The 27,813-nt window shown below is 45.6% G+C and overlaps 2 protein-coding genes across 2 annotated transcripts in view; one reads left to right on the plus strand and one right to left on the minus strand.

Annotated features, from left to right (window-relative positions):
* The first annotated feature begins 510 nt into the window (after window positions 1-510).
* On the plus strand, window positions 511-11,649 carry PRR33 (proline rich 33). Its single transcript, XM_085302161.1, has 2 exons — window positions 511-531; window positions 10,027-11,649. The coding sequence occupies exons 1-2, from the start codon at window positions 511-513 to the stop codon at window positions 11,647-11,649; spliced, it is 1,644 nt and encodes a 547-aa protein (XP_085158287.1).
* Window positions 4,957-27,813, minus strand: part of LSP1 (lymphocyte specific protein 1) — a 53,494-nt gene continuing 30,637 nt past the window's right edge. Inside the window, exons 3-11 of the mRNA XM_085302163.1 lie at window positions 25,462-25,551; window positions 22,745-22,940; window positions 21,655-21,777; window positions 19,020-19,063; window positions 18,755-18,836; window positions 18,252-18,392; window positions 17,314-17,394; window positions 16,275-16,386; window positions 4,957-6,346 (exon numbers count right to left, since the gene is read on the minus strand). Coding sequence (XP_085158289.1) covers window positions 16,300-16,386; window positions 17,314-17,394; window positions 18,252-18,392; window positions 18,755-18,836; window positions 19,020-19,063; window positions 21,655-21,777; window positions 22,745-22,940; window positions 25,462-25,551 — 844 coding nt within the window. The 3' untranslated portion in view covers window positions 4,957-6,346; window positions 16,275-16,299. The remainder of the gene's footprint in view (window positions 6,347-16,274; window positions 16,387-17,313; window positions 17,395-18,251; window positions 18,393-18,754; window positions 18,837-19,019; window positions 19,064-21,654; window positions 21,778-22,744; window positions 22,941-25,461; window positions 25,552-27,813) is intronic.

Here is a 27,813-nt window from a genome sequence, read left to right on the forward strand (position 1 = left end):
TCTCGTCCAGGGATAGAAATGGTCACAGCCCAGGTTTAAATTTGCATTTTACAATCCTGAACTTTGCAAAACAGTAACTCTGACCAGTAAACTTGAAAAGCCTCCAAGTGGCTTCAATGCCTGGAGCAACTCTGCTAGAATCTCTCTCCTGGCAACATGTCACTGTCCTCTTCCCTTCACCTCACCAAGAGTTTAGATACCAAATCTTGCAAAGTCAAATCTGGGAACATGCAATAGTGTTACTTGATAGCCCATCTTCACATTAATTTTAGGTGATGGAACTTTTCATGCTTTCAAAATGGAGCTGCTTTACTTATTTCTTTTTGAGAAACCTCTTGTACTCATTGGCTATTATAAATATTTTTTTCTCATACGATGTTTTGAACTTACCTGCAGGGCTTTAAAATCATAGGAAAATAATACTCAAAATGGTATTGAAGGAACAATGACCTGTTAATTCGGTAAACTGAATCAATTAACTTTATGCACACAGCATGCAAATGATTGCAGATGGAAACAAGTTATACATCTGTAAGTACTACATTTCATCTTTCTCTAGTTAATAATTATTCATGATTTTTGCAATAGACTGATGCTCCATCATTCAGTTATTTGCTTTAGGAGATGAGTTTGCTCCATTTGCTTTAGACAGCTACCTAAGGTGCAATGTAGGCAGTTAGTTAGGAGCTGAACTGCTCTGCACCCATCCGGGAGAGGCAAGGACCTCGCTCAATTCAGAGGTCTTTAATTAGATGCACACAGTAAAGATTTGGCCTACCTCTCCCCACCTCATCCACCTTGTGGGGCACCATACTTTATCTATGAATTCATTCCACAGCACACGGCAGTATTTCCATCGCTGCTGATGGACAGCAGATTCATAATAATTCCCCCATAACAAAATGTTCAGAACTGCAYGAGGACACTACACTGAAAGATGCTGAAAGCTAGAGAGGACTCAGAATAGCCCTGAGGACAGCTTGTGATCTAGAAAACATCCCTTTAAACACCAAGCTGAGACTGGTTTGCCTGTTGATGAGGGCTTTTCAGCCTAACCTGTGGAGTTCTCAAAAAAGCCAGAGATTGGAAGCAGAAGTCAGCAAAGCTCAAAGTGGCAACAGGATGRACAAGTTAGAGTGACAGAGGCTGTTACCTCTGGGATTCAGTAGACTCTCCAGTMCTTGGACTCCCTAGACCTAGGCCAGATGTCTTTCTAAGGACAAGGAAAGAGGCAGGACAGTTCTAGACACATCCTTGGTCTGGGCCTCCAGAGCCCCGTGCCCAGAGTCACTGTTTTGGCCCCCTCTAGGCAGATGAGCGAGGTGAGGGACCAGTTGCAGAGCACCCAGCTCACAGCTGGCCACCCACAGGCTTTTAGCAACCTCAGGGGAAAGACTCTGCACCCAGCCAGGCATCTTGCATTCRGTTAGAAAACAACAGGCTCTCTTTTCTCTCTGTTAAAGCCATCTTAGACTACAAAACTTGACAGGTTGCAGACACCAGAGTTATCAATGATTAACAGCACTACCATAGTTTGTTTCCTGGATGAAGCTCCAGTGTATAGGCATGCAAATGACAATCATAATAGAGCCCAGCTTTAACAAGCTTTCTAAAATATCTGATGGAGGTGTGGGACTTGAAATGAAAACTGCTGTGCACCCTCGTGTTATTTGCAACTGTTCAAACATCCAGGCCACGTACTTAGTGTAAAGCAACAAGGGACTTCACTGTATATATATTTTATACATGTATATATAAATATACATGCATATACATCTTTTTAGGGTGCATGCCTTAGGATTGCTGAATCACCATCACCTAAAATTATTATGAAGAGATTAAGTGCCTTTCTGAAATTTATAATCTAAATCAAACTATTCCATTACACACAAACTCCTCATGGGACCAAACACAAAGAAGAAAAAACACACGGAAATAGCTTATGGTCTGTCTTATATCACTGTCAGGATCCTCACGGAGGGTCCATCATTTCTTAAGCAAATGCTAGCTCTTATTACATGTTTTGTTACTGTCAGACTCATTACCTGTTTTTAAAAAAATAAACTAAAAAACCCTCATGTAGTGCTAGGAAAAGCGTGTTTAACTGGCAAGAGACATCAATATATCAACTTAGAGACTTGTTCAGCAATGTATCAGCTGCCACCTCATTATTTATAGACATCGCCTTCTTGGAGCTTGTTTATTTTCCATCTCTGCAGAGGTGGTGGTGGGAGAGGCAGAGCTGACATTTCAGGCCCAGGTGTTTTGGAGTCTGACCTTTCCTTCAGTGAGCAAAAACTGCAGGCGCATTTCAAGAAACAGCCCTTTGGAAACTTTAGATCCTTGTATTCACCGCTTAACTGAAGGCCCAGTGCACACTGCAAGCAAAAACTGCATAGAGATCTGTTAGTTAGCCAGGGCATATGCATAAGGATAGTCACAAAAATGGACCTATAATTATCGTCTACATGGAAACAGAACCAGATGAAGCCTAGGTCCAGTCTTGAGGCAGAACAAGTGCTATAAAGAAAATACATTAAAACATTTTTTTTGATCTCAGCGAAGCTTTCTCCAATTTTAAGTAATGCTATTTGTGGCCTGCAGGAAACAGGTATTCAAATGCTTGTGGGCTGCATTTTTCTATTCCATCTCTCTCATTCATGTAGAATCACCCATTAAAGCTTTTTGAGAAAAAAAAATATTAATAAATAAAGCAGCCTTGAAGCCTGCTACAGAAATACAACAATTTCATTATAGCACCTATATGCTCATTTAGGAGGATACTGTACAAAAGGACATTCCCTCTCAGTGTATAGTCTACATAAACTGGATAGGGAAGAAAGAAACCAGAGGGAAGCAATATCTCACTCAAAAAAACATTTGGTTTTAATCCCAGAAGCAACATTCCTCCAAGCAGGCTTTGGGGTAACCACATCCCTGCAAGCAAGGTGCTCTCAGTGCCTCAGTTTTCCCTCGTTATACACAAAATGCCACAGTCCCAGGAGGAGACAGATCCAAGGTCTCAGCATAAGAGAGTGCATCGCTGATACCAATGCTGTGAGAAACTTCAATATTGTGAAAAACAAATGCAAGAACAATAGGCAGCAGTTGGCTRATACATAAAATCAGGCCAGGAAAACCAGGGAGAGGCACAGTCCGTTCTTCATGTGCACAAGCAGGTGACTTGCCAAGAGTGCGTCTTCCTACCCAYAGGGGAGCAGAGGCCCAAGCACCACACAAAGACCCACAAGGAAGGCTGAAAGTTTGCAAAAGCTACAGCAGAATTTCACCACCACACTCGGTGGCTTCCTCAAACTGAGTTTTCCTCAGGAGCTTTTCGTTTTAGCATGAGATGAACAGAAGCACTTCAGATGTCAAGGTATGCTTTGCTCTGTACCAAACAATGCAACCTGCTGCAAAACTCCACGCTTACTGTTGAGGAGGGAAAGGAGCCTTTCCCTCCTCCTCTGGGTGCTGCCTAGATAGCCCAGAAGGGTTTGGAGTTTGGAGTCCCCTTTTGGGGGTTCTTCACCACTGCAGTAATCCTGCTGCCACGCTCTTCCTCTCACTGCCACTAGCTGCATGTGCATGTCACATTACTTTGGGAGGAGAAATAGCACATTGTAAAGTTAATTTAATTGTGGAAAAGTTTCCTCTGGCAGATCCAGGTACCTCATAAAAAGCTACACACATCTGCTTCAAGCTACTTTGCCTCTGGTCTCCCACCAATGCTGGCTTCCCTGGAGCATGTCCATGCAATCTGCTCACTTCTCTCCTGCAGCCAGAACCTGGATTATAGCAGTTGTTTCTGTTGAAACCACATCTAGTTCCACATGGATTTTCAGTGGGGAAAATACACCCTGCAAATTAACCCTCCTTAGAGAAGGAATTTCACACAAGCAGACTTCAGGGCCTTTTCTGCACTATCCAGGCTGGCAGGGCACAGGAACAATAACAGAATAAGTTTCTGGCCATCCTTTCTGCCAGCCAACTACGGAGCAGAGTTGAAACTAATAGGGAGGTCCCAACCAGTTGGATTACCAGTGCCATGCATGGTTCTGTAGCGCTGCTTTTACCTCAAGCCAGGAGGCTTTTATACATCACTTTGCTACTGCTCTGGCCACATTTCAAAGTCTCAGCTTGGAAGAGAAAGGATTGAAGATGACTGGGCCAGATATTGCCATGCTCTTCCATGCTCTCTGAAAAGCACAGACTTACAGAATTCCTCATTCCAGAAGAGGCTAAAGCAAGGGGTAAAGAAGGTGAGGGTATCAATAAGCAAAAAGATGGCAGCAAGAGATTTTTCTCATTTGGAAACGTCAAATGTAATACCTAGGAGTAGCCAGAGTTCCAGCAGCTTTCCTGTTTCCCTACACACTTCAAAATAAGAATAGCACCCTGGATGCTGTCTCTACACAAGAGAAGTGCTGTTACTCGGAAGGTCACCTTCACAAAAGGTCAAACAGCTTTTTCTTTAGATGATTTCAGATACACTAGTCAGTTCCTTAAAATGCTAGGTTCCTACAGAGACATCTATAGCGACCTCATCTAAGCTCTATAAGCAGACTTTAGAGGATTTTTGTAGCTGACAGCTCCAGTGATTTTGGCTGAAGTCCAACTCTACCCAGTTCTGTTAGCTGGTCAGCTAAACCTCCTGCTCATTCTAGTTGATTGCTATCTACAGTCTTCTGTGTGCTGCTCTAAATCTTGCCCAGACCCTGATATTTCCCATCTTACTGTCATTTTCCCCCCAAAACAATGGGAAAAATAGCAAGCAGCCAGGAACCCTCCTAAGCAGAAAAAAGCCCCCTTCCAACATACAACAAGTTCCTTTTACTCTTGTCACTCAGTTTGATGGTTTCTCTTCTGCCACTTTTGGCTCAGAATTGCAAGGTCTGGGAAACCATCTTTGCTGTAGGAATTTTGACAGCAAYAAAGTCCTCAGAGTTGACACTGTTACAACATCTTCCTCAAATTTTATTAAATGCTTACAAAAAAAAATATTCAGGACACAGTAAATTTAAGCAAGAAGCAAATTGTTGCAGGAGGAGAGAGAAGCTGCTCTCCCTCTAGGAAGACAGAAACAAGTTGCAAATTTATGTTGACAGTCTTCACAGGAAGAGGACATGAACAGATTTTAAACAGGAAATTGGGAACATGCTAATGACATGTGTCAAGACACAGGAGAGTTCAAGAACAGCCCCAGGAGCTGGTTTACAGAAGTGTGGCCCAAAGCCTGGAAATCAGAGTGCCTGTCTTCAGGGGCTTGGCTTCCCGCTGTTCACAGCGAGCCCTGACCTCCCCCGACAACACAATAAGATGCCTTTTCATCTAGGGAGCTTCCAGCATAAGGAAATTCTAGTCATTTCTCAGATATCTAGACCCCCTCCAGGAGCATAATTTGCAGGTTATCAACACACCTGTCTGACATTCAGAAATAAGTGTTTCAACTCCTTGCAGTGGAGCCCAGGTACAGAGAAAAGCAAATCCCTTCGCAGAGAAGGGAGATAGTGCCAGTAATTAACACTCCTCACCTGGAAGAGGAAGCCTCAGGCCCATGTTCCTGTTTAATAGGGAGAGGAAGGCAGCAGCTCTCTGAAACTAAACTTCTATGGTCACTGTTGAGATGAAAGAGTGGYGGGAATATTTTGGCATGGGTACTCAGCTGTGATTAAACTGGTGATCTGGAAACTAAAGAATAAAACAGGACCAGTTTAAAGGTTATTTGGCTTTGATGTGCATGCAGATAGACCGGTAGATATGTCCCTCAGAGCAGATGTTGTAGAGGGAAAGAAGCTATGCTGCAAACAGGGGAAGAATTTAACCACAGCTGATACAAGTGGTAGTGATAAAAGATCCTTGCAGTCTCCTGACATTCAAGATCTGCCCATTGCTCTCTTTTCAAACATTGATTCTTTTACTTGGTTTCTACTCAGCTTCCTCTTCCCTACCATCCAGCCATCCGGAGCCAGAAGATTAGAAATTCTTCATTTTGTAGCAAAATACCTGCCAGCTGGGCAGATCAGTAGATTCTTCTCTTCAAGCACTTGATAGAGAGAGGGAGAAGAGCCACAGCTTTTCATCTCCAGAGCAGAGCCAGATTAAAAAAAAAATAGCCAGAGTCACTTAGAAGGTTAAAATAGGGATCATTTTTGCCAGCTGATTTGGTTTCTTTCACCTGACTGGAGACAGCATAGAGTATTGCTCACACCCAGAGAGGACAGAGGTTGTACTGAAGCAGACTGACTTCAGGCAGGAGGAGAAGAGAAACATCTTTTGAGTATCTTCCTTGGAGCAGAGGAATRTATTGACATTGAGGGTTGCATCGAGCCAGGACCAAGTTCAGCTGTAAGACAAGAAAAAGACAAGCTTATGCATACTATTTGGTCTGCCACAAGTGATATCCTGAGCTATACAGAGTTTGTATCTTGCCCTARCAATTAAAGATGTTTTTCTCCCATCCATTTTCACAAGAGCCATGTGAATCCCTCCTCTCCACTGCCTATAAAGTCTCTACAGTGCAAGACAGCCAATTTGAGTGACCTGTCCATAACAGAGCAGGAGCTGAGGAGTGTAGAGAGCAGGGTCTCAAAGAAGCCATCACCTAAATACCCCTACACTCAGCTCCCCCAGTGCTCATGAGGGCTCAGCCACCAAGACAGCCTCCAGCTCATCTCCAGCAGAGGTCACAACTGCCCAGGCAGAGAGAAGGATGTACTTCAGCTTAGCCTCCTCATCCTAAGTCTGTGGCAATTAGCAGACTTCCTTCCATGCCTGAGAAARTCACTAAAGCAGAGACCATGTTCCTCCAGCCCCTGGCAACCACAGCTCTCTGTTTGGGACCATCTGCGGCAGTATCAGATTCCCACAACTCTTGATCTCCTCTCTGCAGGACAGCTGGTACCACACAGGGGCTCCAGTGCAAAATTACTTTTCCATCATGTAATAAATGTCTCTTCCATGCTGATACTCTCCCTACCATTCTCAGCTTGGAGCTGACTGTGATTCAAGCAGAGTCCAGCAGAACAGTTGGGATCCAAGAGTGGGTGACTCCCCTCTCACCACCCACAGGCACACAACCAGCAAGAGGGAAACTTAACCCCTTAAAAGCCTCTTAACCCAGCWTCTAGCTCAATTTCCTTCCAACTTGCAACAAACCCACCCAAGTTTTTCAGGCAGGTTTTTCACCCCTCTATCCCCAGATTTTCAGCTCTGGCCTTTCTGTCAGCAGTAAGGCATATCTGTCTTTTCCCTTGCTTTTGCTTCATTATGCAGCAATGACATCACTTGCAAAGTCTCACTTTTGCAAAAATTCTCACAAGTGTGCGAATCTCGGAAGGAGACTCAAAGCCAAGCATGACAGTGAGGGTAAAGAGTGGTCTCCTTTTGCAATGTCTCTCTTGCCTTGACTGTCCCTCTGACACAGAGGCTCTAGCACGCAAGTTACATGCCACGCAACTCACCACCCATAAGGTCCAAGACACACAGCACAGTAGCCAGCTGAGGCAGTTAGTTAGCAGCAATGGTTACTTTAAGGGCACATACTACTGGAAGAGACCACAGATCCTCAAGTCATAAACCAGCCTCTAACTTTAGAAATAGAGGCAAAGTTTTCCTGGTGAGCTGGATTATATCCTAAGTCTCTCACAGCCAGACTCCTCTGCCCTCCTCAGAAGTATCTGGCACACTTAGCAGCAAATCCCAGGCAAGACCCTGCTCTGGCCCACTCAGCAAGCTGCATTTTCAGGGGTGCCACAGTTTTTAGGGTGAGGAAAGCACTCAATTCAGAGTTGATCAGTAACTGGGAAGCTCATTCCCCTGCATTTGTTGTATGCCCAGCACAACAAGCTGGAACAGTTCAGCCTTATAATTCTGGCTCACCAGCACTGCTAGACCACAGATCATCTTGTAATGCAGGCAGTCCATGTGACTGCATTAAACAGGAGCAGATGAAATCATTCCACAATCAGTCCTAATATCAGGTGAATTTACTAGCTCACACTGCAACCATTTAAATCATGCAAGTAATTGCTAGTATCTATACAAACAGAACCGGAGCAATGTTACACAAGAGCATGGATGTACCTCTCAACAGACATTTGGGTTTTCTTAACAGAGAAGAGCTTAGAATATCCAAAGGGCTGGGGAAGGGGAAAATGTATCTAATTAAGAAATGGGATCTCTTAGTCCTTTTAGGGGCAGAGAAAACTTATTTCTAAGAGCAGCTCTTGGAACAGAGCAAGTTCTAATCCCAGCACCGTGGCCAAAGCACAAGGCTGATAAGCCACTTGGCATGCCCAACAGTTGTCATCCCTAGCTTGCAGAAATCCTCTCCAAAGCCGCCCCCCCCCCCATCAAAATGGTGGGAGGTTTCTCATGTTTGCAGCTGAAATAGAGGGATCAGTAAGTACCAGTGCATCATTGCTAGGCACTGCCCAGACCCTGCCTGCCACATGTTCTGCTCACAAGACCAGCTCGCCCACAGCAATAAGGGCTGGCCCTCAAGGCTTTGTGCATCCGCATGCCACCTCTTCAGTACTTTGATTTGCTTTTGCTGGGACAGCCATCCTCCTTCTCCCTTCCACAAGCAGCTTTGGCGGATATATCTTCTGCTTGCTTATTACGGGTCAGCTTCTAACCTGATGCTGAAAGCAGGGTTACAAACCCAAAGGCAACATAGGGCACAACTGCAAAACATCTGCTCTGCACTTTTATGAGTTTTATTCAGGGCAATTTTCCTGCACAGTAGGCATCATGCTACATACTTCACCTCCCTCCTATCAGATCACATCAGCCAGGTCAGGACTCTGAGGCACATGCTGCAATTCCACTTACCAGAGCAGGTCAAGATCCATCAAAAATAAAGCAAAAAGTATGCATATCTCCACTGAGCTCTCCTGACATCACCCCACTTCTCATTCCTTGGTTCAGGATGCTCAGTTGCATCCAGCATTGCAGATTAAATGGTTCAAAGACTTATAACTCATTGCATAGAAAGCTCAGCAACTCTAAGCAGGTGGTGAGCCAGCACTGTCAGATTTCTGGCACAGGGGAGCTAAAGGTCTGCATCAAGGCTAGCAAAGCAAAACAGATCTGAGTTTTCCTCTTTCCTCCTCAGGAAGGCTGGGGAACATCAAACCTCAACACAACTCTTGCAGCACAGCTAGAAAATTTTGGTAGAAGGGGTTCTGGGTGCAAATCCCAAACAGATACAAGATCCAATTCAGACCACAGTCTATTTCTTTCACTGAAGAGTGGCTCATACAGGGAGGACAGTGGCAGTGCTCTCCAAGGGAAACAGAAAACTAGGTTTTACCTTAAGGGCTGATAAGTGCAGAAAGAGATGGTTGCTGCAGTGCTCGACACAGCAAGGAAACACTAGTGAAAATTAGTCAGTGTTGTGACAAAGCACTTTCTCACCAGAAAAATGCAGCTTTTAAGTATTGCGTTTCACAGGGATGTCTTTCTGCCAGCTGAAATCAATCAAGGCTGGTATTGACTTTGACCCAAATGACATATGTAGTGTATGGCTGTTCTGTTGTATATAACATTGTATCAGAGTATTAATAACCAGAATTTGGAAAGCCATGAAACATTCCTTATTTATGCCTCTGGAGAGTGTTTCAAAACTTCAAAATTTCAGACCTGCTTTATTTCTCTTGACATTTTGTTCCAAATCCCATTAGAACTTGCCAAGGCACGAATGTCTGGGGTCCTAAGRAGCTCTAACTATTTCTTGCTAATGCCAGGAGCAGGACGACTCCAGGTTTGGTGATACAAACTTCACCGAGTGAATCTCTAGCCATGTCCCATTACCTGCAAGATTGGCTGAGGCTACCTTATGAGAATGAGAAAACCAAACTTGATGTTCTTCTTGCACAATATTAACTTCATACTTACAGCTTTTGGAGAAAGAAAGAGGAGGCTTTATATAAGGATATTAAAAAAAAAAAATCAGTCTAGCACTATAAGAGRCAGATACAGGGCCAAGCCCATATCAAATCCAAGCTTTGTGTTTTATTTCAGGAGATGACAATGCTGATAACTGTATCATCATCCATTCAACCTGCTTCCCTTCACCCTCAGATTTCTCCCCCTCCTACCCTACCAAAGCCAGGGAAGGACAATCTGCGGCTCCAGAGACTCCTGAAGAAAGCAGCTAAGAAAGATGCTGTGCTAGCTTCAGAGCAAGCCAAGTCCTTTCGGTCCAGTCTCTCCCCAGTGAACGAGGCCAGCTCAGACCTGGAGCACAATGGCAGTGCTCTCCCAACAGAGACCCCCAAAACAGCCATGGCCCCCTCCATCAGCCTCCCATCCCGCTTCCCCATCCAGCATGTCACCCACCACGTTCCCTCCCCTCTCCGAAAAAGCAAGCCTTTCACACTGACGGTCACTGAGCAAAGGCGCATTGCTGAACACCTCAGATTCACCACCTCTCCAGCACAGAAGCCAGGTGCTCCTGAGACTCCACAGCAACCCGAAGGCACAGATACCCAGCTTCTCTCTCCACGGGATTCATCTATATTCATTTTCCCCCAGTTTCCCTCTTCTATCACAACCAGTACAGAAAGGGCACCAGAGGTTACCTATATCACCAAGGCGCACACTTCCTTCCACAGCGTCAAGGCACCCAAAACTAAGACGCCTGCATCAAACCAGACCCAAGAAACCTGCAACAATGAGGACAAAAGGCCTTCTCCAGCACCTGAAACAAGCCATCCTGAATCCACTCCAGGACAGATACCTGCTCCACTCAATGACAGCAAGACCATGGTTTCCCCTCCCATCCTGGAGCCTCACCCACTTTCTCCTGCAAAGGTAGGACCTCTTAGTCAAGCTCCCAGGCCTGCACCACAAAAAGAGTCTGTGAAAGCTCCTGACCTCAAACCCAGCACCTCTGATGCCCACTCMAATAAGCCTACAGCCCTTGGAAGTGACACAGAAATATCTAAATCAGAGAGTGTATCTGAATCACCCAAGCAGCTCAGTGAGACCCCAAGACCATCAACACCCAGTACTCCTTGGAGGCAAGTACCCGCAGAAGCAGCAAGTCCAGCACAAGTAGACACTACAGCAACCATCCCCACAGAAACAAAGGGAGAACATGCCATTCCCCCTCAGCTGATCCCTAGCATACSAAACACCAGCCCACCCCTCAAAGCTGAGCCAACATTGACATTGGTGGAAGCAGCAAAACCTCCTGGAGCCAATGTTAGTGGTTGGTATCGCCTCAGAAAGCACTTGATAGTGCAGCCAGAGGCACCCAGCCTCCCAGAGCCAGAACCAGCCAAGCAGGGGCAGGAAGAAAACAGRAAAGACAGCTCTCAAGCAGGTACCAGTCAAGACATCCGACTCGTTAAATCAAGGGCCACAAAGATGTGGGATGCCATTTTATACCAGATGACAGTGAAGAAGMAGCAGCAAGCAGAAGAAAAAAAAGTGCGGAAGGAAGAAGGCTTCTTTTTCCCTCGCCGCTTACCCATTCTTCTACATAAACCACGCTTTGATGCCCGGAAGCTGAAGGAGCTGGCTGCCAAGCCCATGACAAAGATAACTACCGTGTTTGAGGTGGGCCAGCATGGACCTAAGATGACTGAAGAGCACACCAAGAGCTTTAACAGAATGGCATCAGGATGGTCAGTCAACTGAAGCCAAGCCACTCCACCAAGCCCGCATCTCTGGAGGTTCCTACAGGGCACCAAGCAAGAGAGTACCTATGACTAGGTTTTCTGCCAGATGGAGCCAAGGAAAAAAAAAAAGAATAAAATAAAACCCCGCTGAGCCAGCAGCCTTGCACTGAAGGTTTAAGGGTTATCTGTATGTATATGAACTTAAGTGCATAACATACCACATCCACAGGTGAGAAGCTGGGAAAGATAGACAAACATAGACATTTTGTTTTAAAAGAGTCCACTACAAACATTGTGTGTAGGGATAGGGAGGAGAAAGAGGCACACAGTGAAGAGGACAAATTGCCTATAGGGGAAAGAAAAAAAAACAGTTTAGAGAAAGGTGATGGAATGTGAATTTTGTGTTTAAGAGTGATAGAAGTCCTAGAAACAAAAGTTGTAGATGAGACACCATGAAGRAATATGCATTGCTCCATACCTCCTCCCCATCTAGGGAGTCTCAGACTGAACTCRAAGAGCTTATACATCATCCCCTGAGCTTCTCTGCTCAAAGTACAAGCAAGGAGCACCTTGCATCCACTTGCTTACAGCAAGATGGAAATGTGTCTGTTCTTATAAGAAATGGGAAAGGGACAACCAAATCTAATCCTTCCAGCTCTCACGTAATAGTTCCCCCATCTAGAATACTGGGCATCACCATTTAAAGTCATTCTACATCAGTCAGCTAAATTTCAGTGCATAGAAGACCTATAACGCTCAGGACAAGACAGCTTTCTCAGTGCTTGCTTTGAGCATTTCGATTTCAAAATACTTGGTTCTCTTGCTAGCAGTCCTATTTTGCTATGGGTCATTCTGTTTTTAGTTATGCTTGGCACTCCACAGCCCCCAGGCTTCAGAAGCAAAAACACTGGCAATCAGCTATTTCCGTTTCTTGAGGGAATTTATCATATGGTGGAATGCTTCTACATAGCTAACATAGGATTGGCATGTTTAGCCTCAATAGTAAATCTGATACCCAGCTCTTGACATTCTCTTCCCATACACAGGATATGGAGCTGACTGGAATTTCCCCAAGCCAAACTGGAAGAAAGGGTATAGGGAAAAGGCCACTTTTGCCTTTTTGAAGTCTTCCAATTTTGTAATGGTGCTGTAAAGAAGAACTCGGTCACAGAMAAACCTTCACTGAAGTTTTCTTTTTAATGGTAGTCTCCTTTCTGTTTTATACCCCCTTCCCTATTCCATGGAGGAGATTAAAAAAGTAAAGTAAGCCCAAATAGCTAAAGTTTGGATTTCTCCTCCTTTTTCTTCCGACCTCCAGTTTTCAAAGGAAAAGCTGAGAATAGTTGTATAGTAGAATAGAATTGCTTAGAACAACTCAAAAATCAGGTCTAATCACAGTGGTAGAGAAAATCCCAAGGGATACAACAGGGAAGGGCAATACCACAGGGAAAACAATATATCTAAAGTCTCTGCCCCCTCCTCCCCAGTTTTCTAATCCTTTGCTTCATAGTAGCCTTTTCAGAGAGAGCAAAACTGAGTCTGATGCTCCTCAGATTTCTGAGGAAAATGAACATCATTTAACTCTGTCAGGACCTTTGAACTAGTATAAAAGTGATGTTTGACAAGGAGGAGCATTTGGCAGGCTGGAAACAGATCAGAGATAAGGAGTGACTGCCAGATAATTCGACATGCTACAAGAGAGGGCAACAGGGAAAGACCTACCCAGCAACAAGAGTGCAGCTTAGATAATGCACAATGCCTAATTTTAATGCACATAAAGATTACCTTACCACAGTGAAAATAATGGTACCTAACTGTAGAAGAGTTTGCTCCTTTCCCTGCAAGGGCTCTACCAGCATAAAACTGCTTCACAGGAAATTGCATCCACCCTGTGGGAATTCTGGCAGTGGCTTCCCTTGCAGGATAGCGCTGGCTCAGAGGCAATCTCCTTTAACTTTCCATCTAAAGGTTTTGAAATGCCAGCCCCATTTTTAACTTCTGTTGGTTGCAGCTTGAAGTCATCTGCTATTTGTGATCATCTTCCAGAGTGGCCAAGAGTTCACTCCTTAAATGATACTTGCTCAGCTGGCAACTCTTGCCTCCTAGCATGCAGTAACCTTCTCTTATCATGCTTGAAAAAAAGACCTAGACAAAATATTACACACACAAAGCACTAGAAATATGTACTTAACACAGGAATGTACCAGTTGCCCAGTAAGAGCAGCCATGCTAGAGCACAGATCGATGGRAACAAACACAGAAGTCAGCCCTCGCAAGATCCATCAAGCCAAACAACTGATGCTGACTACAGCTGAGCATGGATTAGGACAGAGAGCATCGCTTCTGAAGCGACTGTGTTTTAACCCCTTTTGTCCCACAGCAACAGTGACCAGAACAAACAAGCAACTTGCACACGTAGTGATGAGGAAAGGTCTGTGTGCCTGCTGGCTCCATGAGCTTTATGGTGGCTCGGTGCCCCACCAGGCTACCTTTCTAGCTGAGCCCCTGGGCAGCCACCACAGGCCAAGGAGTCCACTTGTGGCAAGAGTGATGCTCGCCACTCTTGAGAGGAAGGCAGGTCTGACCGCATAGTTTAGCCTTCTGTGCTGAGACACAGGCAGAGGCACAAAGCAGGTCCAGCAAGTACTGCAGAGATGGACCCAGGCACAAGCATGGACACAAATGAACAGATGTCTGGAGGCAACAGGAGGTCTCTGCTGTGGGCTTTTTAATAGGAGCCTTTGCAGCATATTGCAGCCTGTGCCAAGCAGGCAGAGCAAGGGAAGGGGAATGCCACTGGGCACAGGTTTAGGTTGTTTTTCAGTGTCAGACAGTCTCAGGCCATCAGTAAGAGCCTAAATTGCCATTTAGGGAGAAACCTCTGGCTCCACAGCCTGCTCAGAGGGCATGCAGCTCAGAAAATGGAAGAGGGAGAAAAAAACTGCACCTATCTTCAAGCAACTAGAAGGCTAATGAGGGCGTTGCCAAGTGAGTGACAGTAGGGTGAATCAGAAGGGTTTTGGAGCAGAAGGGCAAGCACAAGGGACATGGGGAGGGAGGGAAAGGATGAACATAGTTAACAGGGCAGTAGGGCAGTAGAGAAAGACCTCTCAGCATATAAAACAGCCAACTAGCAACCCAAGAATAGGAACAAGTCCAAATCCTCAAGCTATTTTAGTCCTTTTTCTATTTGCAGGCAGAGAAATCGTTTCTTGTGAGGGAGCCCATAGGACATCAGGGCTGTGCAGTGATCATTGAAATACTGGACAGATTCTAGAGGATGCCCTGTTGCAGCCACTAGCTTCTCAAGAGAGGCCAGAACCAAGAACCATTTCCTCTGAGCTGCTTACAGAAACTCAGGTAGGACAAACAAAATCTAAGATGCTTGCTACTAGAATCAAAGCTCAACAGGATCCCAACTCAGTGCATGAAAACAGATTTCAGAAGGAAAAAAGAGGCCAATCAAAGACGACTTTGAAACTATTTTCTGGAAACAGTCAGAGAAGCAAGCTGAGGGTACAGTCCTGCAGGTTCCTCCTTCATTATATCTAGAAACATAGTGACGGACAGACTTGGGTTTGTAGTGCTGCCCATCTCAAAGTGGCCATCCAGAGAGCTTCTTTTCTAAAGGAGTGCACAACACTGGGTGTTGTGGGGGGGGGGGGGGGGGGGGGGGGCGGGGGGCGGGGAAGGAATGTTGTGCTCGGAAGCCAGCACTCTGGAAAAAATAAAGAACAGTCCCAGAAGGATGCAGAAACAAAGAAGGTGCTTTGTAGCAGAAAGAGCTATTTATAAGCTTGGCTATGAAATAAAGTTTTTATTATTGTAGAAAAAGAAAGGAAAGGAAAAAGAAAAAGCTCGTTTCTCTCCCCTCCCAACATCCTGTCCTCTCAGTGTCAGATGCTGCCCAGTTGGATCCARCTAGTTATCCACATGTATGCCAATTCTTTCTTTCTACCACAACCCTCTCTCATCCACTCAAGGTAACACCAGAATATCCATTAACACAGTCACAGTAAGTACATGTGATCCAAGGACTTTCAAGAGGGCTGAAAGACAGCAGCCCAGCTTTGCCACCCCATCTTGCTATGCATCAGCACACACTCCTTTCTGCTCTGTTGGTCCAGCTAGTACAGCAGGTATTCATTTCCCCCCCTGCTACAACCCTAGAACTGGTCTGCAGTAGAGGTCACTAAAATTGTTGCAAGTTTTTCCCCTTAATTTAGTAAATCATTGAATTAGATCCTGGAAACATTCAGATCTCAGGACTATATCAGCCCGTATGCTCTGCAGGAATGAGCTCCAGCTAGTACTTCTTTGCAGCATAGGAGATCACAAGAGTAAGCATTAGAGACTCTTCCTTTGAACAAGCAAAGGGAAACTCATCTTCATTCAAACAGCATTAGCAAAGGGACTTGTTTTGCAGATTAAACTAACATAAGTATCCAGCTTCCTAGCAGTATCAAAGCAGGCTGCTATATGCCCACTTCCTTCCAGCTCAGGAAGTCAGGTATTTGCCCAGAAAAAAGGCTCCAACTGTTATCATATGGTACCTTGCAACTCATCCAAGTTTACCCAACCGAAACAGAACATCAGAATGGTACCAGGAGTTTATTATGCAGCACAAGGTCATAACTAACCTACCTGGTTAATGGGTTCTCCAGGCACGTTATTGCTCTGTCGCATCATCTATCAGCACTTTCTTGTACTGGCCGTGGCCTGTTGCAACAAACTTATACTTTTTCCCAGGAGTGGACTGAACCRGACAGAAAGAAATAGCCAAAGTTAGCATTTTTCCTCCTCAAATAGGCAGTCAAGATCAAATACCCAAGGTTACGGAAACACAGGAGAATCTCTAACTTCGTATTATCAGGACAGTTATTAGTTAGAAAAGTTGCTTAGAATCCCAGAGGGCTTTGAGACAGCCACAGCCTATGGTGTGCTCCTCTCCTATCCTTTCCACAAACTCCTTGCGTAGACAGAAAGACAGACCAGTCCTTTCTGCAAGTGTCAGGCAACACAGCAAGCGTAGAATGTGTAATAGGGAAGGGAAGATGCAACGCAGAGTGTTGCAGGAAGGGCTCAAAGAGCCCTCCAAGTCGATGTTCTTGTAGGGTTCACTCACAGCAAGTACTTTCACTCACAGCAAGTACTGGTTTATTTATTATGTACTAGCAGCAGTACTATCAAGGTGTGTCTGCAGATGATATACTTTGATCTCTAACTTAACCTGAACAATTAGGGCAATAGCTGTTTCCTGCATTTTAACATGCATTTCCACAAGCATATCACTTGACACAAGACCCCAAATACATCTGCAAACGTTGACACTGTCTTCGGCTGCGTTCCATTTAATTTTTTGTTTCTCTGTTAATTTCAAGATTAAGCAGCATAATAACAGCAAAGCCCTTCATACTTGCAGTTCAATGTTAGCCTGGAAAACCAGGGCTCCCAACACAACATCTAGAAATAACGCACTAGCCAAGAGACCTTTCAGTATTACAACATGACTTTTGTCATTATTTTCATTAAGACTGAAGCTATAGCAACTAACTGTTGGGAAGAYCTCACTTACTGTTTAGATACGCAAATGCTCTGGTGGATACAAGCAACCCCCAATCATATAAACCTTTTTTTCCACAAAAGAGGAAGCACTTTACTACTTGCACAGGTACTAACTTACCTTGATATTGGTCTCAGGTTTGGGATTACCCTTCCGTTCCCAAAGGCTTCTTTTGCTCACGATGTCTCCAGCCACAATATCCTGAGAAGAGGTTGCTCTCATTACCCTTCGCTGGCAATGTTACTGAACATGCTTTTGTTCATATCCCTTTCAAATCCACGTATCTAACCTCTTTTAATACATAATGTCACATTGTCTGACCTATGACAGCTGCAGTTAAAACCCAAGACTATGAAAACCTTTTCCTATTCCCAATATATCTAAGTTTTCTCCTCTCTCACTCTCTTCCACAGAAGATTGGATCAGAGATCCAAGATGTTTATTTTCTTAAATTTGTTAACTATTTGAGACATGTTAACATCAAGGCACTGTTATGTGGAAGGAATTTGCTCACATAAACATAGATTTGCAAGCAGTGTGTTATAGAATCCCCTTAGCTCTCAGGGGCCAGAAAATGAAATTACTAAGAAAGCAATACACAATATTCTCTGTATTTTTCAAGTTTACAAGATTTATTATCTTAATGCCAGACCCAACTTAGCGCTCAACAACTGGAGTTCAGTCGAGTCCCCATAAAAGTCACACCATTTCCCCACCAGCTGAATTCTTTCCTGTTTCAAGACAGAGACTCAACCAGCTTCAGAGGTTTTCCTAGCTGTACCACTGAGCAGCAATTCAGGACTCTGGCAGAGATGAATCTGGCAGAGATGAATCTAAGCTCTAAGGCACAGATCTTAGATGCTGGTGAAAGGGATAAAGTCTCTAACATAAAGGTTTTTAGAGGTCTGGCTGCATGCTGTCTGTCACTGGTTAGCATGACCACTGAGCCACGTACGCAGGTTAATGCTACACGCCTACAGGGCAAACGTAATGCACGTTGCAGGCAGAGGTCAACCTCTTCTCTTGCACAGACAGGGTAGGTCGTGCAAGTGCCTTACCTTACAGGCTGGTGACTTCACAGAGGACTGAGCTGCAACCTCTCCAGTCTCCCAGAGGCTTTTTGTGCTGGCTACCATCATGCTTGTGGTGGGAATGTCAAGGGATGGTTGTCGGATGGGTTTTGGAGCCTTTGTGGATGTCTGAAAAAACAAATAGAGAACAAACACCATCAGAGAACTTCTCAGCCTCAAGCATTTATCTTTTGTGTAATGGGAAGTCCTCAGGAACGAAGGGATATGAAAGGAGATTTATAGGGCTTTGCTATTCCCTTGCAGATGTTTTCACCCAGTAACCAGGGAACTGGAGGAAAAACTGATGCAGTGGTTCATTAAAGAAASCTACTTTATGTCCCAGAGGGATCTAGAGTAGGGCTGCTCCTAGCACAAGTCAGACAAAGTGGTTGTCACCTCACAGACTGCAGGAGCAAGCAGCAGGCCAGGACAACAATGCCTTGTGAAGGGGGCTCCGCAGAGGGTGAGGACAGTGCAACACAGCTGCTCACCTCAATGGCCTGCGTGTATTGCTCCAGYCTATCATCTATCTTCGATACAGGAAGGGGAGGCTGAGTCTTCTTTATGCTATTACTGGATAGAAAAGAAGAGAATAAGGCAACCTCCTGGGGGGAGGGACCCCCGTGCCTCGGCCAGGATTTTTAGGGCCACAGGCAGCCTGTCATCACCACCCACCCTCTCAGCAAGCTCTCAGGCATCCTCTGTTTGAAACAAGGGGCCTGCTTTACCCTAACTCCCCAACAACCCTAGAGATACCTTTTCTTTATTGAGCGGTTCAGTGATTCAGTTCTGTCCGTGATCTGAAAGTGGGAGAAAAGACAAGGATATTACACATCCAAGACCTGTGGAAAAGTATCACCCTAGCTGACCACAGTCCAGCCACTTTCCTTTTCTGCTCACTTACTCAAATTTCTCTCAGACACTTGGTTTTCTTGCCATACCAAAGGCAGACAGAGTGGCACATGAGGAAAAGACAGGAAAAAAGCTAGGGGCACTGCCAGTCAAGGCTGCAGAAAAGCCAAGTATAAGAACAGCACAGGCATGAGTTACAGCAGCTTATCCCCACTAGACAGGGCAGTTTAGCACTTAGAGCCTCCTACAAGGCAACTCTTCAAGTCAAGCCATCAGGGAAGARAGTTTTGCACAAGATGCTTCTGTGCAAGAATAGTTTGACAGGAAGGCAAGCAAACACTTCGCAACCACTGAAAAAGTGTTGCTAAACCTCACAGCTCTTTCGTGCTCCAGAAAAGAACAGAGACACAATCACTTTCAAGTCAACAAGTAGCATTTTTCAGCAGCATGTCCTACAGAGCCAAGAATCGGCAACTAAGTAAAAGGGAGCCATCCGCCTGTAAATTGCTGCCTGTGCCATGGGAGACATCACCTACATGTCAGCAGATAAAAAGCAGTGCTAAATACTCATTTTAAGGAGCTTTCAGGAAGCCAGTGCTAAATTTTAACTGAACAGAAAACAAGACAGTGTCACAGAGAGGACACRTTTCACAACAGCACAGAAGAGTGCAAGGCCCATTAGAGGAGAGCACAGCAATCAACAAACTGCAGCCTGGGCTAACGGAGATGTGCTCAGAATTGCTCCACTGGGTCCTAACACAGCAGCATGACATGCACCCCCCCGCCTCAGCAAGCGGTTTGCACCTGGCAGGCTGTCCACCTGTTGAGACCTTGCTCCTTCAAGCCAAACAGGAGGAACTGATRCTTGACTCAGAGCTTTGACTTCGGACACTGGGTTCTCACCCTCCGCTTACACATAATCTCTTTTGCCTTGCTTGAGCAGGGGGGTTGGACTAGATGACCTCCAGAGGCCTCTTCTAACCTTACCAATTCTATGATCCCTCTGGGCCATTGAGCGGCAGGGTGGCACCTCACTATGATACCGTGGGACCTGAACAGGCACCTCAGGCAGATCCTTGCCTATGTCTCAGCTTCTCAGGCACAAGCAGATAAGCTGTTAATAGGAAAAGCTCTTGCCTTTTTCCTGGAATTCGTATTTCTGCTGAGCAACCCAAGGCCAGAATGCCTTCTTAGTGGTTAATTTTTTAATTCTTTGCATTTGCATAAAATCCTACTAGCTGGAATGTAAAGATCTTTCTTTCTTTGGAAAGATCCCAAGCTCATATTTTTCCTGAACAGCTTTACATTCAGCTTTGTGTATTCATGAGCTCTGACATCACCATTATAAAACACCTATATTTCTAACCCTTTCCCTGGGCTAATCCTAGCAATGGCAGTTAAGCTCYGATCAGGAAACTATATGTTTTGAGCCTGCAATGCTGAAAGTTTCAGCGCATAAAAGGCTTTGGAAGAGTTTCCCACATTTCCCCACTGGTCCCTCACCAGGGATCCGCTTTAGCCATCCCCACCCCACTTTCAAACCTAACATTAGCATGTGGCCTGCGTCCAAACCCTCTTTTGGTCTCCTCATTTTATTTAATTTTAAAAGGCTTCTCCATAGAGAGCAGGATTCTGATAGCTATAGACAAAACCTTTTTCTTATTACTTATATTCTGTTGCAAGAAGCAGCATTCTCATAATTCTCCCTGTCCAGGAAATATTGACTAAGAAACAAATAATGCAGATCTCAATGTAAGAAAGCAAGGATAGTACCAATAGCAGGTTAACAGGCTACCCAGACACCTCATCATTTCCCCCCAGAGCTAGTATCAACAAGCTTACAGCTTGCAAAAAGCCATACGCTACAGATACCACTTATCCGCATCTATTTTATTCAAAAGCACATGCATAGAACTAAGGATTTGTACCAAATGCAACAGRAGTCAGAAGATGCAATTCAGGTGTTGTCAAAAATTGAAGTTTCACATGACCATGTCAATTCTGACAGATGTGTATAGGAAAGGATAAGCTGTTTCAGAGACCGGGAATCCAAGTCTGTTCAAAAAAAATTTTAAGGGATATTTTCTGATTTTATTCCAAGCTAGATAGGGAAGATTCAATGCTTCACTTTTTTGGGGGGCAAAGGGGAAGCTTAATTTCCTCATCAAAATAAGACACATGAACTCAATCAAATTCACAAGCTTAAGGTRCATAACATCTTTCTTAGTATTACAATGTTCCCTGGAGTCTTCACTGAACTTTTGGAGATTCATGGTGATTGGCAATGCATACACAGACCACTAGAGACAGCTGTGGCCTCAAACAGTTTACAATTCAGGTAAATAAGGTAGGAGGACAGGAGTTTCCATCTTACAAACAAGGCAGATGAGGCAGAGAGATTGATTTGTCCAAGTCTGTAGCAGAAGTAGAAAAAGCATTTGCACCCCATGTTACCACAACATCACCTTTCCTCATTGTTAATTACGTGCTCTATTGTAATATTTGTCATTGTCTCCAGACGAGCTCTGGGAACACCAACCTTGGTGGAGCACATGGCAGTGTGGTCAGAGTACAGCTCCTCCTCCTCCAGGCTGGCAGGGCTTGGAGCYTTCTGGCGTTTTTCTGGCATTTCCTCCTCTTCATTTCTCCTTCTCTTCTTTTCCTGWGTGCAGAGAATGAACAAGCCAGGAAGTGAGCTGGTCAAAATGCTTATTACAAAAAAAGTGACTTTTTCTCCTCCTCTTTTCCAGATTTACACTCTTACAACAAATGAATAGTCGAACAAACTTTGAGTTCACATCCTCCCATGTTAAAACATCCAGGAAGAAACCCATGTGTGAATTTTAAAAAGGTCAGAGAAATTTATCAGGTACAAGCTTCCAGAATGACATGGAAAGGAGCCTTTGTATCAGTAACTAAAGGCTTCTTCCCACTATTGAGATAGGAAAATATGAATTTCTCATTTAGATGGCATCAGAAGAAAAAGTAGCTGCCTTTAAAATAAAGGGCTACAAAGGCTCACATACACAGTCCAAATGCAAAAGCATACAGTGACTRTAGCAAGTCAAAAATACATTTACAAAAGATCTAAAGCTCAGCAACCTAAGATATTTGCATATTGCTCAAGTCYCAGCTTTGTCTCTCATTTACCAGGAATTGCACCTTGCTGAAAGAGCAAAGATAGAAAACTTCAGCCAGGAGCAAGGCAAGATTTGCAGATACATCAAGCCAGAGTGCTTCAAAGGTGCAACAAAGGTTAAAGAGACAAAAAAACAAGCAGTAAAATTAAGGTTTGATGACTCCTAAAGAGCTATTCTTTGTTCATAAAGCCACAGGAGAAATAATAGCACTTCCTTTGTGGTATTTGCATGGGCATGAATAAACCACTACAAACTCTGTGACTAGAAACATTACTCTAAGAAGAGGGAGAGGTTACCCACAGTGACACCTTAGCAACACACACAGGTAAGAACGGGACAGGCCTCGYATTAGACCCACACATCATGTCGACATGGGCCCTGCACCCATCAGTGTAAAACACACGGGCAAGCTGAGTTTCTCGGGAGCCCCCACCCTGACTCTCCCACAAACCCTACAGAGAGGAAGAGGCCAGCTCCTCCTGATCCAACCTCTTGCTCAGCTCTGTCCTCCTCCTGTTGCTCTCGGACATCATCTTCTTCACAGCACAGCCTCTCTTCCTCCCTCATCATCATATTCTCTTCTCGGATCTCCTCTGGGCTTTCCTGGTCCAGCTGGATCTGCTCCAGTTTGACTGCAGCTTCCCTCACACCACCGTCCTCTTCCTCATATGACTGTTGCGGAGACCTAGACATTGGAGAAAAAGAAGTCAGAGAAGCAAAATATGTTGTTATGAGCCTACACTATCAGGTGCCTCAGACCTCTAGAAATCTAGTTTTATCATTCTCTCAAGCACACAACTACTGGGAGTTTTAAACCAGAGCCACTTCTGTGGTCCCATCTGGGTTCCTTACTCCCAGTCAGACATGAGAGTRGTCACATCACACAGCTGCCAGTGCCAGGTATGCACAGGCCTAGGAAAACCCAGCAAAATAACARAGTAGCCCCGAAGCAACCCAAATCACCAAGAGCCTTGTTGCAAGTAAAGATTACAATTGAGTTTTTACAAATTCCTACAGAGAAGAGACCTGCTAGTATTTTTAAGCAATTAGATTTGCAAAAGCAGAATGGTCCRTACACTTGGGCATGGAGTCAGTGGGAGCAGACATTTAACCCCAGAGCTCTCACTGGCCCATGGTTTTACACCAAGATGTTATTGCCATCTTGCATTCCCTGGCTGGAGAAGAGCTTTCTCCTCCCACCCAGTTCTTAGAAAATTGCCTGGCTTGCAACAGCAGCTGTGGGTCATCTGACAGCAAGCCTAAAAAGCTGGCTAGCAGGCAGCTGCTGGAGGGCAGGGCTGACTCACTGCTTCTGCCTTACCATCCAGCACCAAAAGTACAGAAGTTCAAACTACAGTTTTGCACTACCTAGCTCTCTACTGATAGCAAGGTAGTTCACAGGGCAGCCACCTTCCAGCCCTCCTCACCAACTACACAGGGAAAAATTCTGCTGGATATATGTTTATGTACTGATTTGCTGGCCTTGCAAGGCATCCTCTCAGGCCTTACCAGTCATCTATCTCAAGACAGTACAGTCACTCACAGTAAGCAGGCTCTGAGGGCTTTACAGCCCAGGATACCAGTTTCTTTAACCAAGGTGCCTCAGCCAGCAGCACCTACAGCTAAAAGGGAAGCCTGTATTAAACATTCAGGCCAGACATGACCCAGTGCATAGGATGCCCTTATAGCATCACAGCTCTGTATGGGAAGCAGCTAGTCAGGCATAGCTCCTTTTTATGTCATTGCAAAGCAGGCACATCCCAGCTCTCATCTTCTTACATCCAACTCAGAGCTGCAGGGATGCAGCTCTCCCCTCACAAAGGGGCACAACACCTAAAGGAAAGGAAAATCTGCCTTAGCACCAGGGACTTTGGGGATGCACAAGCCCTTTCAGTTTCACCCAGCAAAGAGCAACCACCTCCATTCTCTCTTTCACAGCTACAGCCTAAACATCCATCACATGGAAAACAGTTTGCTCCCCAGTCCATTTAGTAGGGAAGAGCAAAGCTGGGAAATCCTGGCTCCAGCATTGCTGCATTCAGCAGAGTCAAAGCCCGAAACCCAACCTACCTGCACCTCCCACAGCCCTCCAAGTTTTTCCTCCAGTGACACAGGCGAGCAAAGAGAAAGGGCAAAACTGGCAAACAGACTTTCTAGGGCACAACCACTGGCTGGGTGCAATCTCTGCTTTTCCCAGAGAGCTCCCCTTACAGCAGACTCATAAAGCACGATTGCCTTTTACTACTTCTCCTAAGAAGCCTCCCACCAAAAGCCTACCCAGCTTCAGCCACTGCTTTAAGGCACCACCCCTCTGCGATGGGCTTCACCTGCCCCCAGAGCCCCACAGCTGACTTCTGATTGCTCCCCCAGCCCTGATTATCAGCACTGCTCTCAGGTGCTTGAGCAACGTCCCTGGGCTTAGAGCTGCAAAGAGGAAAGGTTAAGCTTTCAGATTGATTTAACTACTGTGTTTGGAAAAAGTAAGAGCTGAGCTCTATTTATCTGCTCAGCAGTAAATATTAGCCTTACACACTTTTCAGCCTTCTGTATAAAGAGGAGGCTGTGTCATCACAGGACAAGATTCCCCATAAAATCGAACTACCGAGAGAGCTAAGTCACAGAGTTCAAGTACAGGAACACAGTGTCCAAGGGAAGTACTTAAGGCAGGATTTGGCCCTTAGCTTTAGGGTAGTGATTGAAGAGCCTGCAAACAAACATCACTCAGGGATCTTTGCTGCCTGTTTTCCACTGCTGGAAGAGGAGTCAAGCACAAGGTGGGCTGGGGCCACAACACTCACTATGCTGACATGAGCCAGGAAGCAGCAATAACTTAGAACAGCTTTTTAGGCTGCCTGGATTATGCTGGAGGTGATTTCAGCAGCTCAGGTGGCTTAAATCCACTGTTGTCACTCCTCCAAATCCAGGCCTCCTGGCAGCTTGCCCTTGCTGYGAGTGCAAAGCTGCACCCAAACATCCCTGAGGCCTGGAACAGTCCTGGAGTCCCTTTCTCCCCAGTAGCCCAAATTGCAGGCAGAGAGCATCCCCCRTGAGGCAAGGGGCCCATCCTATCCTGCTAGTGCTCAAGACTCTGGCCTCCAGCTTCGCCTGCTAGACATAAACTGGCCTTGATCACTCCTCCCTGGGGACAATCCTTCTGCTGCGCATGTTTGTTTCCCCTTCTCTTGTTCTGTTGTTGTCCAACCCACCTCTGTTTGCGCTGCTCAAGTTTCTGGGACCAGTCACTGAACCCCTCATCTTCGTCCAGCTCCRAAGTTTCAGAGGGCTTAAAGTCATAGCTGAAACACAGCAAAAGGAAAAATTAGGATAAGTGCAGTGCAAAGAACCATCGCTGGCCTCAAAGAACCCTAAGCTGATCTTGTACCTCTCTCACTCCAGATTTTGTCTTCTTTCCTGTGACAGCTCCCAAATCTCACTTTAATCCTTATTCTCCACTACGGGAGAAATGCTTTTGCTGCGTGCTTAATACTCCCCCTGTACAAAGGGACTGCACTCTCAGTGGAGCCACTGCAATATGGAAAGGAAGTAGGAGCAACTCTGTCTCTCCAGCAGAAGTACCCAGCTGCCTGCATGGTCTCGCAGGGCTGCAAGTCAACAAGCATAAGATAAGCAATCCTTCTGTCCACGGCTTTCTTCCACACTGGAGTTGACCCTACCTTGTTTGGACCAGAGGTGTTTCAAACTGGATTCCTGTTTATCCTGTGTTTATTTTCCTCATACAACCCCATACAAAAGCAACCAGCATGAGCTGGCCTGAACGGAAAGCTGGGTCATGTAGTCAGGAAGATCTAATGTATAGGACACTGGCTCAGGTTTTTGGTTTGATCTGCAAGTTCCCCGTACTGCTCTGAGCCAGGCAAATGCACTTTCAAGACCATCTATAAAATACTAGTATTAGTCCTGCCTCATCTCAAAGCAGCATGAGATGAGAGGGTGAGGCCTCAGATCCTCACATCTTCACATGAACTCCATGAGCAGCTCTGAAACACAGGGCCCCGTCATGCTGCAGACCCACAGTCAAACAGCTATGCATTCCTCCCTCCTCCGGCCTGCGCCCTGTGCTCATGATTTGGGGATGAGGCATTAAAAGCCACTTGGCTACTGCTTCCAGACAGAATGGATTTACCCCATGGGTGGTAGAGAGGCAGGTTGCTTCAGAAAGCCCTTCTTACAGGTTCACTTTAATTCCCAGCTGTGCTTTGCCCTGGCCCTGCAGCCCATTCCAGGCAGCTCCCTTCTGCAGCAGCACCCACCACCAGAGGCTAAAAACCCATCAAGCTCTCAAATGCTGCCTCTTCTGCCTCTAAAGATCCCTTTGAGGGGACTAAAAGGAGCTTAAACTCAAGGAAAGAAAAGTACCAGGGAGGGAAAACCCCTCCTCTTTGTTACYGAACAGGAAAGGAAAGAGGAGGAAGCATTTCCATGCTGCAGCGCGCCGCCGTCCAGCCCGCAGAGCGCACAGGCACATTCCCAGGCTATGACGAAAGCCCTCCACGGGGAGCTAACACACAACCCACAACCCCGGCATGCAGCCAGCCGGATGGAGCATCAGCCCTCCTGGGTCGCACAGCTGCCTGCACCAAATGTGGGCTGGCCCCGCGTGGGGACTTTTTTCCTCACACTCAGGACAAAAATTGCTGGGCAGCTGGGGCTTATGGGTGCACAGCAGCTCATCAGTGCCCACACTGCAAGTGGCTTCCTGAAGAAGCACTTTCACAGATGTTTTGGGGACACAAATGGCCAAGTCCTCCAGGAAAGAAAATCAGGAYGTGGGACCCAAAGATTAAGTCAAAATTAAAAGATTCAAAACACACGGTAAATGTAGGTCTTTCTTGCCTTTCTGGACTCTGAGGAGGTGTCAGAAGATGCTCTAGYCTGCTCTGCAACCCTGATGCCTAGAAATATGGAGTTATTTCCAGAGATTCAGGAGTCTCGTATTTATTTGACTCAAGGAGTTAAGGGTTGATGAAAAACAACAACTCTCACAGCTCTCATGAAGGTAGGTAGCTGGGGGCTGCAGGACCAGCCTGGATTACTCTGGGCTGACAGCACTAGTCCTGTGCTGGGAGCTACTCAGGAGCGCACAGACAACTGCAGCTTACCATGAAGATTCAGCATAGCACAGCTCTTACTGCAGCTCAGCACCCTCAAGCCGACTTAGGCTCGAGTAGCCGAGTAGCAGCACCGTGTCGGTCTACAGACTGAACTGAGTTGCTTTTTGTGCAGCAGGAACTCCTAGAGATCCCAACTGAGACATTGCACAACATCCTTTGCACAAGCGGATGGGAAGAGACAGCCACGCAGAACCAGGACTGGCTGGAAGAGGAAGCAACGATCTCAATAGATACACAGCTGGAGTGAGATGGACTTGGAGGAAAGCACTCAAGAAACTTCTTGTTGAGTTTAGAAGAGGCTGCAGATCTCCAGAGCCCCAGGTCGGTGCTTTGGAAAAGCTGCAGTGCTGATGATGCACGAGAGCAGAACTGCTCAGGTTTTTGTGCCCCTGGCCACAGGGGACCAGATGAGTAGAGCTGAACACG

Source organism: Rhea americana, unplaced genomic scaffold (assembly GCF_003343005.1).
Source record: "Rhea americana isolate MKP2758 unplaced genomic scaffold, rheAme1 scaffold_187, whole genome shotgun sequence".
Taxonomy (NCBI): domain Eukaryota; kingdom Metazoa; phylum Chordata; class Aves; order Rheiformes; family Rheidae; genus Rhea; species Rhea americana.